Source organism: Paroedura picta, chromosome 11 (genome assembly GCF_049243985.1).
Source record: "Paroedura picta isolate Pp20150507F chromosome 11, Ppicta_v3.0, whole genome shotgun sequence".
NCBI classification, from domain to species: domain Eukaryota; kingdom Metazoa; phylum Chordata; class Lepidosauria; order Squamata; family Gekkonidae; genus Paroedura; species Paroedura picta.
The window spans coordinates 30,302,646-30,321,015 of NC_135379.1; the positions used below are offsets into that span (position 1 = coordinate 30,302,646).

The following is an 18,370-nucleotide window of genomic DNA, read 5'->3' on the forward strand; positions in this document are numbered from 1 at the left end:
GATAATTAAGAGGAAATGCGAATCTATTAACCAACCTTTTAGGTTCACATGTGCTTTTGTGCACAAACACACAATTATGTTTTTCATTACACCTAATATGCATATCAAAACAGCGATTTATTCTTCAGGATCAAGACTCACAGATAGTTATAGTGTGTGGCTTCTAGAGAACACGTTAAAAATGTAGCAAAATTTATTACTCGCCACAAAATGGAAAAATGAAACAAACAGTAATTGGGAGCAGAACTACTAAAGAATTAATAAAGTAATAAAGCCTACACAAAAACACAGAAAAACAGAAGAGATGTAGTGCAAATACTTTAAAGCAGGATATACTAACCTTAGCCAGGGTGTATAACAAAGAATTTAAATAAGCTTCTAAAAATCTCCAAGTATTAAACAATTGCTTGTGTCCATATTTTTAAAACCAAGAAACCAGGACTGAATTGTGCTGTTAATGTCCAACATGCCTATAGCTATATACAGCATATTAGGCATGCACTGTGGTCTTCTACCAGGTGGTCGATAAACCTCTGTTTTGTCATTCAAAGACTTAAAAATAGATATGTCACAATACATATTGGCAAGCCACTGTACATTCTGTAGTTGCAAGACTGAAAGGATTCTCTGAGCACAGGGAAGGCAAACTGAGGAATACTGGAGTGCTTGGTTTACAAAAGGGTGATTATTTATTTTGCATTGAGGATACAATGACACATCTGAAAGGAAAAAAATGTCAAATCCTAGACCATTAACACTTTCTTTTCCAGAATCAATTGAAAATGCTGATCTTGACTACTGAATGACTTGAGACCATGGTACCAAAAAAGACTGTCTCATCTTCTAACAACCTGGCCATAATTTGAGATTGTAACCTCGTGCCCTGCACTCTGTGCTGTCAATACAGAAACCTTGATTGGGGCCCCGAATCAAAACACTTCCAGAACGCTCACTATAAAGCTATGAGCTTCCTTAAGCTTTTGTAAATAATGGTTTCAGAATAGCTAACATTGTACTCACCTCTACCCCTCTCCCTCACCTACCTATCACAGGAAACAAACTGGAACAAATGGGAGGGTCTATACAGCTGCAACACCAGCTACTATCACCACAGCAGTATAAGACTCTTGAGCAGGGGTAGTCAAACTGTGGCCCTACAGATGTCCATGAACTACAATTCCCATGAGCCCCTGCCAGCGTTCGTTGTAGTCCTTGGACATCTGGAGGGCCGTAGTTTGACTACCCCTGCTCTTGAGGAACACAATACTGGGTGGGGATTATTTTTGTTGATTTTTAAAAAATCTAGATGCAACTCCACTAAACTGATGCAATTGATGCCGTATTTATTAAATACCTACTGAAAGCTTTCATCATAATAGGCCAGGAGTGGGAACTCCTTTGTTCGGAACTTCTAACTGCGGGATAATAGCAGTGCTATCCTAAGCAGAAGTCCATTGATGTCTATGGGTTTAGGATTACCCTACAAATTCCACAGCATGTTCCAAAAGGTGGCTAAATACAGAAGAGATCAGAGACATGCGACTAAAATATTGGATGAGACAATTCTGTATACCTCCTCCCCCTTATATTTTCAAGCCATTGCACTTGAAAATCCCTCTAAACTGCACATTTCATCTGGAAATAAGAAGAGGGAGGCACTATATATAATGTAACATGCACAAAGCACAGTTTTATTTTATGCCCTTTGAAAAGAATGTCCCGGCTCCCTGAAATCCTACACTAGATTAAACAAGCGAGGCTTTTTGTAGCATTATAATAATGAAATAGGACACTTTTGCAGCAGACAGCTGTTAATCTACATCTCTGAAACGTCACTCTTTTTCCATAGAAAAGTCAGCCAGAAAAATACACAGAAATGGCTAATATAAAAAAAGGATCCCATAAAATCCAGCAAACCTGATTCCAAGATTCATGGTCTCAGCAGTTCCAATCATACTGATAGCTAAGAGCATGTTATTGCAGATCTTTGCAGCCTGAAAATAAACAGAATACTTAATGAATTTCTTCAGTACTCTGAAAAGTATCAAACCCAGAATCTAATGTCACTGTAAATGACTATTTTCAACACCTGCTCCCGAGGGCAAAGAGCAACAAGTTTTCATGACAAAGGTCAAGCACCACAACACATTAGTTTTGGCACATTTGGTGTACTTCTCATATAATTACTACTTTGCCTTAGAATAGATACTGCCATGGCATTCTCAGTGCCTGCTCTTCATTGACCCTATTATCTAACCATATTAGCAGATTATGCCATGCTAAGTGAACCTTATACTAGAGTTGTTAGTCCACTGCAACAAAGAGTTCCAAGGCAGAAATTTTTCACACTTTAAAGACATGAGCATTTTTCACCAGAGCCATGAAATGGTCTGAAAATGTGATAGGTACATATTTGTGGGTTGCCCTACACATAACAATGATTTCATTGTTTTCAGATTAGATTGGATAACAGGTGTAAGTAAAGTTCTATTTGTTCAATGGGGGGGGGGGTTCCTACCTCCTCCTTCCTGCTGTGGCCCTTTGACATCTAGAACAGTGGTCCCCAACCTGTTTATCACTGGGGACTGGGCAACGCTTGACAATTTTACTGAGGTCCGGGGGGGGGGGTAGTCTTTTGCCAAGGGATGTCGCCACCGCCACTTGAGCCCGTGCTCCACTTGCATTCCCACTGGTGCCCCTGACTTCCTGCCGCCCACTGGGGGGCACTGCCAGCAGCAGCTGCGCAGTACCACGCCGAGTGAGAGCCCCAGTCATGGCAGCCAATGGAGAGCACCAAAGGTGAGCAGGCAGCAGAGTAGCAGGGCAGCCCCTGAGGCAGCAGCCAGGGAGGAGGATGAGGAGGAGCCGTGGCCTGGTACCGACTGATCCATGGACCAGTACCGGTCCCTGGACCGGGGGTTGGGGACCACTGCTCTAGAAGACACTTGAGACTGGCATGGGATGTGGTTTAAGGAAGCACAGCCATAGGTGGAAATTTGCAAACATCTCTTGTGTATACCAAAGTGCCTGCACAAGAGGCTTTATAAATTGAGCCTATCATTACTTTTCTCCTTAGTCGTTTGCTTATCCACTCCACTCTACCTCACTCCATGCATCTAGTGATGCAGGGCTTTACCTATAAAGATCCCATGCTGATCCACATCAGCTCATCCACATCCATCACCAGAATCTTCCTCTAACAATCAGTTTAAACTGGAATATTACTGTAAATGTGAAATTGCCATGGGACAGGAAAGAACCTTAACAGTGTTCCAAAAGAAGAGAAAAGCTAAAGTGGAATGACTATGTAAACAGCACCTGTCCAGTTCCAACTTCCCCACAGTAGATGACATTGGAACCCATGCATGTGAGTAGCTCCTTTGCAGCGTCAAACTCTTGCTCCACTCCCCCAACCATGAAAGTAAGGTTTCCTGCACGTGCTGCTCCAACACCTGAAGGTAAAAAAAAAAGAAGAAATTGAATATACACATAGCTTCTTGGCCTTTTGGCTAAGATCAAGAGGAGAAATTAAACACACCAATGTATGTAACTAACTCTTACTCCAATCCCTCCAACCATGAATGTGAGGCTCCCTGCACAAGCTGTCCTGACATCTGAAGGTAGAACAAGAAGGTGAATATACAAATATATGTAGCTATTCATACTTTACTTCCTTTTAGGTCATTCTGTTTTTGAGGGATGGAACCTGAAGATGATCCCTTTAGGTCTGCTGTGGAGAAGCCTTACAGTCTTCTCAGTTCAACGGGAGAAGCCTTATAGTCTGATATAAGTGTCACCAGAGTCACTGAGGTTTATTCACTATGTGTGCACAGGACTGCAGTGCTAGGGTTGGATCAAGAGAACTGCAAGCAGAGCTCTGCTCCCCTGCTTCAGCCCTCAGCACCCTCCCAAATGCTCAGGGACGTACTGGAGCAACTGTGAGTGAAATATAAAAGTCTGCAGGGTTTGGGTGGAATCAATGAAATTTCACTCTCTTCCTCCAGCGCAAAAGGAACAGTACATCTAACCATAGATCTAACAATCAGTTTTAATGGGAATCTTAGTGTAAATGCTTATAACAAATGCTGCTAACAATGTGGAGTCAGAATCACAAGTCAGTTTTAAAATCCAGGTACAACAATTTGATTAGAGTTGATCTTATTCCACAATTTTTCCACATTCAGAAATTTTGAATGCATTAGTTTGCTCATAATATTTAAATGAACTGACAGATTTTGCAAAGCAAGTTGGTCCCTGCAAGAATCCACTGAAACCCAAACACCCAATTCATTGTGCAATACAGCCATCTGTAAAAAAAACAAACAAAAAAAAACAGTCCAATCAGAAAAGTGAGCCATTTATAGCGGCCTGCTTTTGATTCTAATATATGCAACTACTGTCAACGTGTTTACAAATGGAGGGTTGAGACCTAGGTTTTTTTTTACTACCCATTCTAGTGAACTGGAACAACTGCTTAAAATGTAAGCAGTGCATGTCAGTCTTATGCAGGAGGTATGTTCATGGAACTATGCATATAATTTCTTCCTTAATTCCACCGTCCTACTGTTTACTGTGCTGAGAATCTGCAAAATTTATTATATGGTCCTTTATAGATATATCACCAAGCAACACTGGGTATTCTAAGGTTACTACTTAGAGTTAACCAACTTAGAGTTAACTACTTAGAGTGGACCTAGTTGGGCAGTTAGATCCATAACCAGAAAGACAGGAACTTCTGAATACAATGTCACTAACTGGAAACAAAAATATTCTAAGCAAGTTCAGAGAGCAAGGGTTTATTTAATGAAGGGCTGAGGGGCCAAACAGAAATTCATCAAAATTAGTTGCAGAGTAGTTTATTGAAACTTAATTACTTGTATATCGTGCTGTTACCTGCTCTGAGCCAACCTGAAAGGGCAGGCTATAAAAATAAAGTTGTGATGATAACAACATTGGAACTGCAGTGAGTGATATAAACATTGTACCTTCAGATCATGTACAATAAGACAGAAAAGGCTTGCCTTGGGCCATTTGAGAAAACGTCAACAACACCCTCTGGCTAGCTGGGGTGGGGTGGGAAGACGGGGATATAGTTTGTATTCAGACAAATTAAGGAAGAGACCTGTGTGCTGGCTGATACTGAAGCATCACTTGGAGCCTAAAGTAGAATAATGGAAGGACCCTCCAGGGTCATCTAGTCAGACTCCTTGCACCATACAGGAACTCATAACTACCTGCCCACCCTCAGTGACCTCAATTTCATGCTCCAGTGATACCCCCACCAAAAATCTCCAGAATCCAGCCAGGTCTAGAGGAAATTCATCTACCATCCCACAGTGGCTATTAGTAATTCCCTGCGTATGCAAGGAAGGGCCACAAGAGATAAACACTGGTACATCCCTTCCTGCCCACCCACTCACAATCTGCCTAAGTTCATAAAATCAGCATTTCAGTCAGATGACTATCTACCCTCTGCTTAAAAACTTCCAAAGAAGGAGAACCCACGACATCCCTGAGCCTTCGGGGAGGGCGGTATATAAATCTAAATAAATAAAAAATAAATAAATCCCGAGAAAGCGTTCCACTGAGGAACGACTCTGTCAGGAACTTCTGGATGTTTAGCTGAAATTTTTAAAAATTAATTTGAACCCATTGGTTCTGGTCTGACCCTTTAGGGCAACAGAAAACAACTCTGCTCCATCTTCCTCTAGTCTGAGGAACAGTGCAAGCACTCGAAAGCTCATGCCTTGAATAAATCTTTGTTGGTCTTAAAGGGGCCATTGGACTCTATTTAAAGGGGCCATTGGACTCCACCCACTCACAATCTGCCTAAGTTCATAAAATCAGCATTTCAGTCAGATGACTATCTACCCTCTGCTTAAAAACTTCCAAAGAAGGAGAACCCACGACATCCCTGAGCCTTCGGGGAGGGCGGTATATAAATCTAAATAAATAATAAATAAATAAATCCCGAGAAAGCGTTCCACTGAGGAACGACTCTGTCAGGAACTTCTGGATGTTTAGCTGAAATTTTTAAAAATTAATTTGAACCCATTGGTTCTGGTCTGACCCTTTAGGGCAACAGAAAACAACTCTGCTCCATCTTCCTCTAGTCTGAGGAACAGTGCAAGCACTCGAAAGCTCATGCCTTGAATAAATCTTTGTTGGTCTTAAAGGGGCCATTGGACTCTATTTAAAGGGGCCATTGGACTCCACCCACTCACAATCTGCCTAAGTTCATAAAATCAGCATTTCAGTCAGATGACTATCTACCCTCTGCTTAAAAACTTCCAAAGAAGGAGAACCCACGACATCCCGAGAAAGCGTTCCACTGAGGAACGACTCTGTCAGGAACTTCTTCTGGATGTTTAGCTGAAATTTTTAAAAAATAATTTTAACCCATTGGTTCTGGTCTGACCCTCTAGGGCAACAGAAAACAGCTCTGCTCCATCTTCCTCTAGTCTATGGAACAGTGCATGCACTCGAAAGCTCACACCTTGAATAAATCTTTGTTGGTCTTAAAGGGGCCATTGGACTCTATTTTTGTTGTGCTACTTTAGGCCAACACGGCTATCCACTTGAATCTATCCATCTCCTATATGACAGCTCTTCAAGTATTTGAAGATGGTTATCATATCACCTCTTAAGTCATCCAGTAGGATTAGTGGTTCTGCCGTCTGCTGAAGGAGCCAACTAGTTTCCAATATGTTCTGCTTTTATATTTCTAAACAAAGTATTACACAGGTATAGTAAGTCTATATTCTTATTTGAAGGAAATTAAACTCAGTAGAACTGCACTGGAACTTCTGGAGTATGAAACAATATGATCATCTGTGATGCCAACCGAGATATATTTGTCTAGAATAAAACATACATCACCAACTGAAAATATAGTAGAAAAATACATTATTATGTGTGAGTATGCTAGTTCTGCCTTCACAGTTCAAGTTACAGGGGCGTGCATTCATTAGTCTACATTACCATCTTAATTAGATGTAATAATCTAAATACTGGTTCTCTTTCATTACTGGGTGATCAAGAAAGGCATTTTTGGTCAGAATAACAGCCCCACCCAGCTATGGGAGTAATCCATACTGCCAACTTCAAGATCTCACAGTTTTTCTTTAGGAGTTTCATCATGCTCCTTAAAAAAAATGCACACAAATGCACACAAATCCAATGCCCTAACTTCCAGCAAATTAAATAGCTATTCTAAATCAAAGATTTGAGCCCCGCCTCCCCATCCTTGTCCATCATAGGTCAATAATTTGGTTTCAGATTACAGATTGCTAAATAGCTTCTGAGAATCAATTATAAGAGCAAAATTAATACTGACAATAGATTTCAGCTGGTTAGTCTTTCTGACAGCTCACTCTCTCAATTGTCTAAACCTTTAACATTTCAATTATGGAGGATATACAAATAATAGAGGGGCTAAGAAAACAAGGGTTTTGCTTTAAAAGGCAGAGCCTTGGAGAATTCTGTACTTTAAAGCAGGGGTAATCAACCTGTGGTCTTCCAGATATTCATGAACTATAATTCCCATGATGCCAGCAAATGCTGGCAGGGGCTCATGGGAATTGTAGTCCATGAACATCTGGAGGACCACAGAATGACTACCCCTGCTCTAAAGTACTTTAGTGGGTGATAGGCCTACTTTAGTAAGTGGTGCACCCCCCCTCCCCGAGGGCAGGAGGAAGGATCCAGGGAGGCACTGAGAAATTTTGGGGCAGCAGGAAATTTGGACCAATAGAGGGGCAGCAGTCTGACTCTTCCTATTACAGCTGCATTCTCCTGGTGAAAGACATCCCAAGGTGGCTTGCCATGGCCCGTATTACCTCGGTGGTCTCCCATCCCAGTGCTGACCAGGGCCAACCTTGCTTAGTTTCCTGAAAAAAACAACACCTTCAGAAGGTGGGCTGGATGGGTTCGCATTACTGCTGAGCTCTTTCCGATACTTACTCTATCCTTCCCAGGCTCTACCTCAGATCTCCAGTGATTTCTTAATATAGGGTTGGCAATCCTTCCCCCAAACTCTCCATGTTTGGGAGGCTGGAAAAGCCTTCTCCTGCCTGCTCCTGGCCATGGGATTGCTTGTCTGTCTGTCTGTCTGTCTGTCTGTCTGTCTGTCTCTCTCCAACCAGCACCTGGAGACTGCCACCCCATCCATCTTTATCCCCAATAAGGATCCAAAGTGGCTTTTACAAATGACTTTTACAAAGAACTTAAATATTTCTCCCAGATTAAAATATAACCACTGCAAAACAACCAAAAAAAGAAATGTAGGCAATGTAGTGTTTTAAATTTGCAGTAAACCTAACACCAGAAAAGAGGTGTGTTTTTGTAGGTGGCGGTGGCACTTGGGATGTGGCCTGAGAGCCAAGGGGGCGGCAGCTCAAGAAAGTTTTGGAACCATTGCTTTAAAGTGAAGCAGATTCCCACTGTGTGTGGCTCTTGTGCACATCAAATGAACAATCTGGAAAATACAGAGCTTTAATAAAAGTTTCATTGCAAGGGTTAACATTGAGAGTAGATGTGCCTAATTCAGGGCTCACACTTACTGCATAAGAAGCAGCCAAACTTAACTCCATGAATGCCCCTGACACTCAAGGATACCTACAGCAGCCTTGCCTTAGAAGTCCTATTTTGTGGGAAAGAAATGCTGCTGTTTGGTAGGTTTCCCCCAATCCCTTAAATTCTAGTTTTCTAGCTCAGCTCATGTCAACAGTTGGAGGGGAGAAAACCAAACCAGTAGTCCTGTGGGGATCCAAAAGGCTGTATTTTGTCCCTGATACATTTTTACCTCCTAAATGCAGCTGTTAGTTGTGACACTCAAGGGGAATTTAGAACACAGGGTCATCAGAAAGTTACTTAAACATGTCATTATGATGCTACCAAGAAAAGTAGCAATTACAACTAGAATTGTACGAAGCTAGAGGCAGCCAGCGCCGCAGAGAGGATGGGATGGTGCTGCTGGTGGCACGCCAGCTGGCGGCCGCATGGAGGCACAGAGCTCTTTGCTGGCGCACCGCCGCCACCCCTCCCCTCCACGCAGCGGTGCTGGCCTCCTACGTGCTGCCTTGGGCTTCGGTGATCGCAGAGAGGGCTGCGCCGCGCTGAAGTGCACGACCCTAATTACAACCCTCAAGCAAATGTCTGGATGCTGTTGTGAGTGATATACAGGACAACCAAGTGGAGGTGCAGCCAAACCGTCCTGTGGTGCTGCTAGGTGGTGGCTGTTGGCAGGGAAAGTGGGACTGCCTGATCATGTCCTTCACAGAAAAGTCAATTTGCTGTCTGGGTGTGGTCCAGAACCACGTTTCACTACAGCAGCCACAGGCTTCCTATGGCAGCTTTAAAAAAGTATCTAGCCATAGTCACCTATGATTCACAATGGAAACAGAAAAACTCCAACCAATTCCCTCGGCTCAAGAAGAGAAGCAGATAACAGACCTCTCAGCCTGAAACTTCTTTTTCTCTCATTGTTATCAATACTATTTTGTTAATATCCAGTCCGATGACGTTCTGGAGAATTTGAGAGCTTGCATACTGTTTTGTGCCATTTCAGCTGTTCTCAGTAAAAGGTACTGCATGGATTTCATATTTCTACCAATATGGCCACCTGGGACCTCAGTCACCCATGCCTTCGTAATATTTACACATTAGGTCATTCTTGGGGTTCACTTTGGAGCATCGGTTGGTGACTCAAAACAGAAATTGATCTCATTTTGCACACTTGTACAGGCGATCAGTTTGTTTCAGGGGCTCCTTCAAAGAGTTGACTTTTACTTTAGTATTACATGGCCTCAGTGTGGCTTTGTCCAGAAAGCAGGTTCTCCCTCTTTCAAGTGAACCAGCAAGAAACAATATTAACTTGAAAAAAATACGAGCCTAGGTTTTTCAGTGGTGCACTATTTTATGCAAGTACCTTCCCAAGACAAGTAATTTTATTTGGCTGTTGCTTGGATTTATAAATCTGTATTTACACTATTGTTGTGGTTTGTATTATAATCAGTTATAACCAGGACTGCCAAAGGAGGAGGGCGTGAAAAGCTGAAATGCCAAAAGCCTGAGGACCTCAGCAACTGATGCAATTTGCTTACAAATGACGTTTGGATGGGTCTGGGTAGTGTGAAGGAGGTGGCCCTGAGAAAATCGTCACCTGGGGGCTGGTAGTTGTTCTTGGGCTCCCTGTGTATGACAGCATGCAATTGCTATTCCAAAGATGGCATCTAAAGGGGAGAAAAACAACTCTGAAATAAGACTTATTATTTCTCTTCACAAATGCCTTACAAATTTATATTACCGTAGTTCTGAACCTAATTAATTTTTTAAACCAGAACTGCCAAGGAAAATACAGCTTAGATTCTCTCTCATTTTACATCATCTTCGAGTCTGCATGCCCCATCCATCCAAATGCAAGAGGCTCCTTAATCCTTTTATAAAAGAGACAGCAAGGCCTCGGCACCCATAGAAATAAACAGCAATTTTTCTTAAGATTCTACTTCTGAGAATTTCATTGTTTAAAAGAATTCATCAAAATTATTTCTAGCTTACATGACATATTTTACCATGTGCAGTATGTCCTGTGAATACTAAAGCAAATAAATATATCAAGTAAGTTTTACTATGCTGTCAGTGTTACCTTATTTTTTTTTAAATTCCTTTGAGGTACTAAAATCCAAATTCAAAGATTAAAGTCTACCTTACATATTAGAAAAATGATCTCATGCAGCCACTGAGAAACAGCCATTTTATTTCATTTAATATCAAATCTGTAGAGAAGGACAGAGTCTAAAAGGAGCACAGGTACTATTTCAATATATGCAGCACCTAAAAACTGAATTATTCCACTGAAACCAGTAAATCACTTAATTTACTAAAATACACTTAAATGTTTAACCAGTCTCCCATCAAGCGAGATAAAGAAGAGGGCCAATGGGACCAGGCTGCGATGTGAACTGTCTTTAAAATGCAATTGTTTTAATCATTTTCTACAGATGCAGCCTCACAAGGGTCTGCTGTCACAGGGACCATTTACGACTTGTTATGGTGTCTCTATTGTTTACCAGCGACATTCAAGCTAAAAAGGCGACAGCTGGGACAGAAAGCTGCTACTCAACCGAACAATATAATCCTGTGAAAAGTAATCAACAAATTTAAGGGTGTTAATTAACTTTACACTTTATCATGTTCAATTAGTTGTCCTTTCTCAGAAAAGATTGCCATGCACAATCGGTTTAGAGCGTGCCATGTTTGATTTGTAAGTGATCACTGTTTCGGTTTCAGAGTCGATGTCAGATGTTCTCTTGGGTCTTGGTGACACAGATGAATGGCTCTATACATGTTTCGGGGGTGATCTGGTTTAACATAAAGTAGCACAGTGTAACCTCTCGTCAATGTATTGCTGGTTTTACAAAGAAGAAAAAAACGCAGAGTGCTCATGCACAAACGCACATATATTTTCACACAAATAACAAGCAAGACAGGTCTGCACACAACAAAATAAAGTTTATCTTTTTCTAGAACACAAAGAGACACTTAAATGCATCATTTTTCATCATTATTTCTTGAGGCAAGTCTTGTCTTTTAGGGGCACATTTGGGATCATTTCCTCTCAGCAAGATTTCTGGTTCTGCTGAAATAAGCTCCATGCGCAAGCACGCTCTTACATTTTGGCTAATGTGCATAGCCTTTTATAATGGCATCCGAAACAAATGTTGTGTAGTTGCTGTAAGTACAGGCACATAGATGAAGACTACAATGAGAATTCTTGTGTTTCTGAGCTATATTTATAGCCCTGGAAATTCTATAAGGTAAGTTGGATCCATCTATAATTACAATTTTTCTTTACCACCTTCCTCTAATACATGCTTCTTGCTTGCTAATGGGACAAGGCGAAAGATGATGAAGTGACAACGCATTCAAAGTGCATCTTAATGACAAACACTGCAGTTTCTCCATTCTGAAACGGAGCGCTCAGGAGCACAGTATTCCTCTGTTACCAGCAGCCTCAAAACTAAAAAAGAGACAAAACAAAACTCACCAACCCAGAAGTTGAGATCAGATTTGTGCAAACGTATGAATATTCATCACAAGTGGGAGCTTATTATTACAGCGGAAAACTCAGTAACCAGGGGGAAACATTTAGAACACTAATCTACTTCTATCATTAATGGAACTATATGCAAAGAACGGTAGCTGGTTGAATACACAAATTATGACATACTGCAATAATATGCAAAATGTACAAACCGAATGCACAGTTATAATTGCTAGCCTACTCTTGTTCCTACAAAGTAATAAGCAATTTTTCAACCAGAAAAGATTCCCCCGAAAGCTAATAATGAGCTCAGTTAAATATTAAGATGGAAATTATAGGGCATTTCTACAATAGCTCAAGCAACAACAAAAAAGAACAGCAGCAGAAAACATCAGATTTCTGCAGATCTTCAGGGAGAAAAGGACGCAGTCAATAGATCTTTAAATTGGTAGAAATAGCGTTCTTCGAGCCCATGTTGGCAGCTGCTACATTTGCAGACCTGGTTCATTATTTACCCATAATGACCATCAAGCTCCAGTCAAAGTCAGATCACAACAACTGTCAGCAGCTCTTTTAATTAGCCTTGTCTGAATTCAAATAAGTATCACAATGGCCCAACTTCTGCTGAAGGAGCAACAGAAAACTGTAAAGGATGAGCTGCTTGACTTCAGAACTACCCATATGGAGAGAAAGTCTGAAGAGCTGTGCTATACAAGCATGTTTTAAAATGTACATGTACCTTTAAAGGATGTGTGAGCACCTGGGACTGTTTTTCCCAACAAGGCTTCCCATTTTATGCTTCAGAAAAGGTTTGTGCATCAGTGTTGTTGCTTTCTTAAAACACACCTACACACTCTCCCCAAATATTCTGAAATACAAACACATAAATATTTTGTTTTACCTCGTGTCGTTCAAACCATGTATTTACCGCCAATATTACTCAAGAACATTCTGTAAAATCCAGGATTAAATCAGATTAGCCTCTCACCTAATTTTGTCTCCTTTAGTTTGTTTGTCCTTGGGGATCATAATCTTCTATTGCATTATCAGGCCCCTCTCTTTGTACTCCTGTCACTAGAATAATGATCTCCTGACCCAGCAGGGACACAAATCAAAACCAAGAGTGATTCACCACTGGGACCTACCGGAAACTAACATTTGCATAACAGTGTCATATGCGAAAGAATACTACTACATACGATAGAATCAAATGGGTAGCCGTGTTGGTCTGAAGTAGCACAATAGAATCAGAGTCCAGAAGCACCTTTAAGACCAACAAAGATTTATTCAGGGCGTGAGCTTTTGAGTGCAAGCACTAGTCTGAGGAAGAGTCCTTGCACTCGAAAGCTCACGCCCTGAATAAATCTTTGTTGGTCTTAAAGGTGCTACTGGACTCTGATTCTATTGTCCTACTACGTACGAGTATGCTTGCATGGGGGCATTCATTAGATTATCTCAACTGACATGTGTTTTCATTTAGATCACAATTATAAGATAACCAGAGTAGTTCTGTCAACACTAGGGTGTTTTCAGTAAAAGCTTGGTGCTTTGTTCCCCACTTTTGGAAGCTCCAGCTGCTAGTTAAGGAGTAACTCACGACCAACATCACTATGAAACAGTACACTATGAACCATCAGAAGAAAGGAAAACAACAGTCTTTGGGCACCTAAAATACTAACATTTAAGCAGAAATGTTTGGGATCTATTTGATAAAACAATCTTTTACTTATGAAACCCTACACTACCAAAAAGAGGATTAATCTCTAAAGTGCCACAAGACTAGTGTTATATCGATTTCTTAGTCATGGTATACATATTAAAAGGCATCAGAATGCTGGAAAAAACATTAAATTGTATGCATGTAATTAACAAAGCATTGCTAAATTTTGCCAAAGCCAATACAAAAATGCAATGGTGAATGCTCCTAGAAAGGACTCTGTGGTCTATTGCCCTCTAAAGCAAATAGTGTTCAGCATTTGTTGAACCTAAAGATACAAAATTGACCGTATCAACAGAAGAGAATGAAGTGGGGCAGTACCAACATTCACAGGTGCCTGTACAGATGGGTTCAGATGGAGGAAGGCCCAAGAGTGACATTATAGTTCTAGAAAACTCCAAAACTGCATGTGTACTGTTCCATTTTGGAGCTGAAGTGAAGCATATAGACTTCATTGAGGAAACCCACTTATTGTAGTTAGAAGAGTAGTAATTATATGTATGGATAGTATTGAATAAAATTCAGAGCAGGGTCTAATCAGGGGGCCTGAATGAATAGGAAAGTTTGCATAAAAGATGGGAACATGTGACATTTTGGTTTGCATGGCCAGTGTGACTGGTAGGACTGCCTGCATTGGCCCAGCTATGCATGGGCAAAGCACCATTGTGTGTATAGAGGTAAGGTTCTTGATCATCAGAGTAAAGCCTAAAGTTTACATGTCACATACACAGGAGATCATCATCATCATCATCATCATCATCATCATCATCATCATCATCATCATCATCATCATCATCATCATCATCATCATTATTATTATTATTATTATTATTATTATTATTATTATTATTATTATTATTATTTCGATTTATTTCCCGCCACTCCCAAATGGCTCGCGGCGGGTTACAATGTCTTTAAAAAAACCCATTAAAACTCCCATTAAAGGACTTTAAAATGTCACAACATGGCAGCACAATAATAAGATCCCCTTCCTACCCCCATTCCTAAAAAAGGGGGGGTGGAGGAGAAGGAGGTCAACGATGTCAAGAAGCCCGGGGGAGAGCAGTCGATGTACCCCAGCAGCCCCAGCCTCAACCATAGACCTGGCGGAAGAGCTCCGTCTTGCAGGCCCTGCGGAACGTTGAAGGGTCCCGCAGGGCCCACAGCTCACCCGGGAGCTCATTCCACCAGGTGGGGGCCAGGACCGACAAGGCCCTGGCCCTGGTCGAGGCTAGGCGTGCTTCCCTAGGGCCGGGAACGATGTATCCACTTGTGTGGTGAAACTGAAAAGGGGAGGGGAGACCAAGAAGGTCAATCATAAGCAGAATATGGAGATAATGTGATTATTTCTACTGGCCTTGTACCCTAATAAGTCATCTATCCTGAGCTAATGCAACCATGTATGAAAAGTTAAAGGCCCAGAAAGAACTGACATTCATGGCAGTTCATATGGGAGTATAAGCAACAGCCTGACCCACAGAGCAGCATAATTAAAGGATTTATGCTTCCAATAATGTACTGAGTGGCCACAGGGTTTAAAGTGCTTGAACTTCACCATAGACATGAGTGGAAGAAAAACCGATAAAACTACAAAGGAAGTTTGATATATTCTGATACCTGAAACACAAAACATAAATATATAATGTACAATGGCAAATATAATGAAGGGACTGATTGTTCTTAATGCTTAATACACATTGGAGGGCATGCACTGAAAGCCCTTAACACACATCATTTTATGTCTGCTAATCCCACAGGAGCTAGAGGTTCACAGAAAAATACACTCTAGCTATTACAGCTTCTACAAAAAAGCCTACAAGGTTAAACAGACTCAACAGATGCAAATTATAAAATATGCTCTGTCCTGGTCACTTAACAGCAAAGATATGTTGCAGAACTTGAAAAGTTACTTGGTAGGGCAAGAACAGCCATTCTTACTGTGGCAGGAAAGCATATAAATTACAATGACATAGTAGAGAGGAAAAATTTTTTCCTGCTTAGCAAGATTATGTAAGACATGCTTCCTTGGCATTTAGCCCCAGTACACTCCTCAGTGTCAGAAAACCACACTACTCAACTTTCACTTCTTCCATTCACTCCAAATGTACAGGTAATCAAAATCGGGACAGTTGTTCAAGGAGCATATGGAAAACGGAAAAACCTCCCCAGAATACCACGTTTTTAAACTACTGATTTTATATACATGAGCAGTGATCTAGACCCATCCAATTCCAGATGGGTAAGCATATTGCTGTTCTCTCACCAGTTCCCTTTGCAGTATCAAATCCAATGAATGCACAAATGCTTTTTAAAAGGCAAGTTAAAAAGCAGTTCAGGGAGGGGCTGAAAGTCCAATAGACAAGAGAAGTCCAGGTATGAGCACATGCCCAGACTGCTTTGCTTCAATTGGAACCACAATGCTGAGGATTCCAAGTGTGTCTGTCAGCTGGCCAGCAGCAACTTCAACTCTCTTTCTGGTCATTATCTATCCTTTTATGCCCCTTCCCGACAAGTTCCCCATAGAGTTTAGAGAATTCAGGCGGCCCTCTCATTTAATGCCAGATGAAGGAGGTAGAATCCACCCCTACTCCAAGTTCCAGGTATGTTCATGGCGCCAGTGGAAAACACCTTATTGTGTGCCAGCATTTGGAGACAATCCAAAGAAGCAGGAATAAATCTTGCTGCTTCTGAGCATTTCCAAGTGTGGTAGGAAGGGAAAAATCAATCCAGCATTCTCCTACATTGTCTCCACCAGCCTCAGGACTTTGGGAAGAGGAAAAAGATCACTGGCTGTCACATATGATGACTAGTAGCCGAACAGTCGATTCCTTCAAATAATGAACCCAAACCAAAAGGAAATCTGTAGGTTAAATATGTTTTCTAAAATATTTATTCATTTATTTCTTCTTTGTTATTTCACAATTTTAATCAACAGTCCCAAGAGTTCTATTGTCATATTTTCCATTTCTTAAATGTGATCAACAATCAAAATGGTATCCCAGGTATTCTGCCCGTTTTCCTGCACCTTTGTCAGTGATTGTTAATCTTAATACTCAGTTTTATTGGCTATCACATTGGCTTCTGCTCATAAATTCCTGCCTATAAGTATTGGGGTCGTACCATAAACTGGCCCCAGAAGCCTATTTGATATCCAATAAAATTGAGTATTAAGATTAACAATCACTGACGAAGGTCTAGGAAAATGGGCAGAACACCTGGGATACCATTTTGATTGTTGATCACATTTAAGAGATGGAAAATATAAAAATAGAACTCTTGGGACTCTACCGATTAAAATTGTGAAATCCTAACAAAGAAGAAACAAATGAATAAATATTTTAGAAATTTTATTTAGCCTTTTGGTTTGGGTTCACATACGATGACTAGGCCAGCCATTATTTGTCATCTGACTGAGCAATGTAGCATATATTGTGCATGCACGCACACGTATTAGCATATGCCCACTCTAGGCTGCTTTTCCTGCTGTCGTTCATTCATGCTGAATAAGATAATAATTTCAAATGCGCATCCTGATTGCCCATTTTGTTTTAATATGGAAATAAATCTTAAAATCTTACTTTTGAGGTAGGTTATGTCCACTTCTTTTCGGAAAAGACAGTAAACTCAAGAAACCTAATTATATCTACTTAAACTAAAAGATCACATAGAAAAACAATTAAATTGAAACGCAAAACCACCTGTTTTAGGATACAAGCGCAACAATATGTAAAATGCTTTACAACATACTGTAACAGCACCAATGTGCTATCTGTATGCTAATACATTTCTCTGTATCAAAAGAGAAAGAAATTTTAAACATAATGTTTAAAAACCAGGATTGTACAATGGTGTCTCCAAAAAGTGTCCTTTGAAATGTAAATGAAACACTTCAACAAGAAAAAATACTGGTAAGACAATATCTTGGTCAATGTAGAACCAGAAGACCACCTTGGATAGGAAAGAGAAACAACTTATCACTATGGAATTTGGTGAACAGGGAATCATATCTAAGGGCTCTTAGTTTCGATAACTCTGCAAGCTGATGTGATTGTGACTAACAATGCTGCTTTGCAGGACACCAAAGTGATGTCAGCTGTCACTAAAGGCTCAAATGGTTTGCTCATCAGAGCTGATAAAACTAGGGATAAGGTCTATTAGGAGGTTAGAGCAGTGGGTAGTGATTGAAAAGCCCTCTGATCAGCCTCCTAGATCAGGGGCAGAGAAGACAGCACAGCCATTCACCTTTTCGTGGTTGGCCGAGATAGAAGCTAGGTGCACTTTACTGAAGGAGACTGATAGGAGACCTTACCTCTCAATGTCAACAGGTAGTCAAATACTAGTAGCACATTTCTTAAGTTTCCCCTTGAGGCTGCTACAGTCACTTCTATTGACGTTTGATTCCTGCTTAGAGGGCGGCAGACAGATAGGTGATACATGGGTGATACATTGAGGGAGATTGTCAATCTCTCCCTTTCTACAGGAGAGTTCCCTCAGGGGCTCAAAGCGGCAGTGGTTCACCCCCTCTTGGAGAAACCATTGCTGAATCCGCGAGACCCCACTGCTACTGCCCAGTATTGCATTTTGTGTTCCTGGGCAAAGTAATTGAAAGG

The 18,370-nt window shown here is 40.9% G+C and overlaps 1 protein-coding gene across 2 annotated transcripts in view; it reads right to left on the reverse strand.

Moving 5' to 3' along the window:
- The window catches only part of HIBADH (3-hydroxyisobutyrate dehydrogenase), a 113,511-nt gene that overhangs the window by 18,070 nt on the left and 77,071 nt on the right, over nucleotides 1–18,370 (reverse strand). For both annotated transcript variants that reach the window (XM_077303684.1, XM_077303683.1), the window contains exons 5-6: nucleotides 3,319–3,452; nucleotides 1,918–1,994 (exon numbers count right to left, since the gene is read on the reverse strand). In XM_077303684.1, the coding sequence (XP_077159799.1) occupies nucleotides 1,918–1,994; nucleotides 3,319–3,452 (211 nt within the window). The remainder of the gene's footprint in view (nucleotides 1–1,917; nucleotides 1,995–3,318; nucleotides 3,453–18,370) is intronic.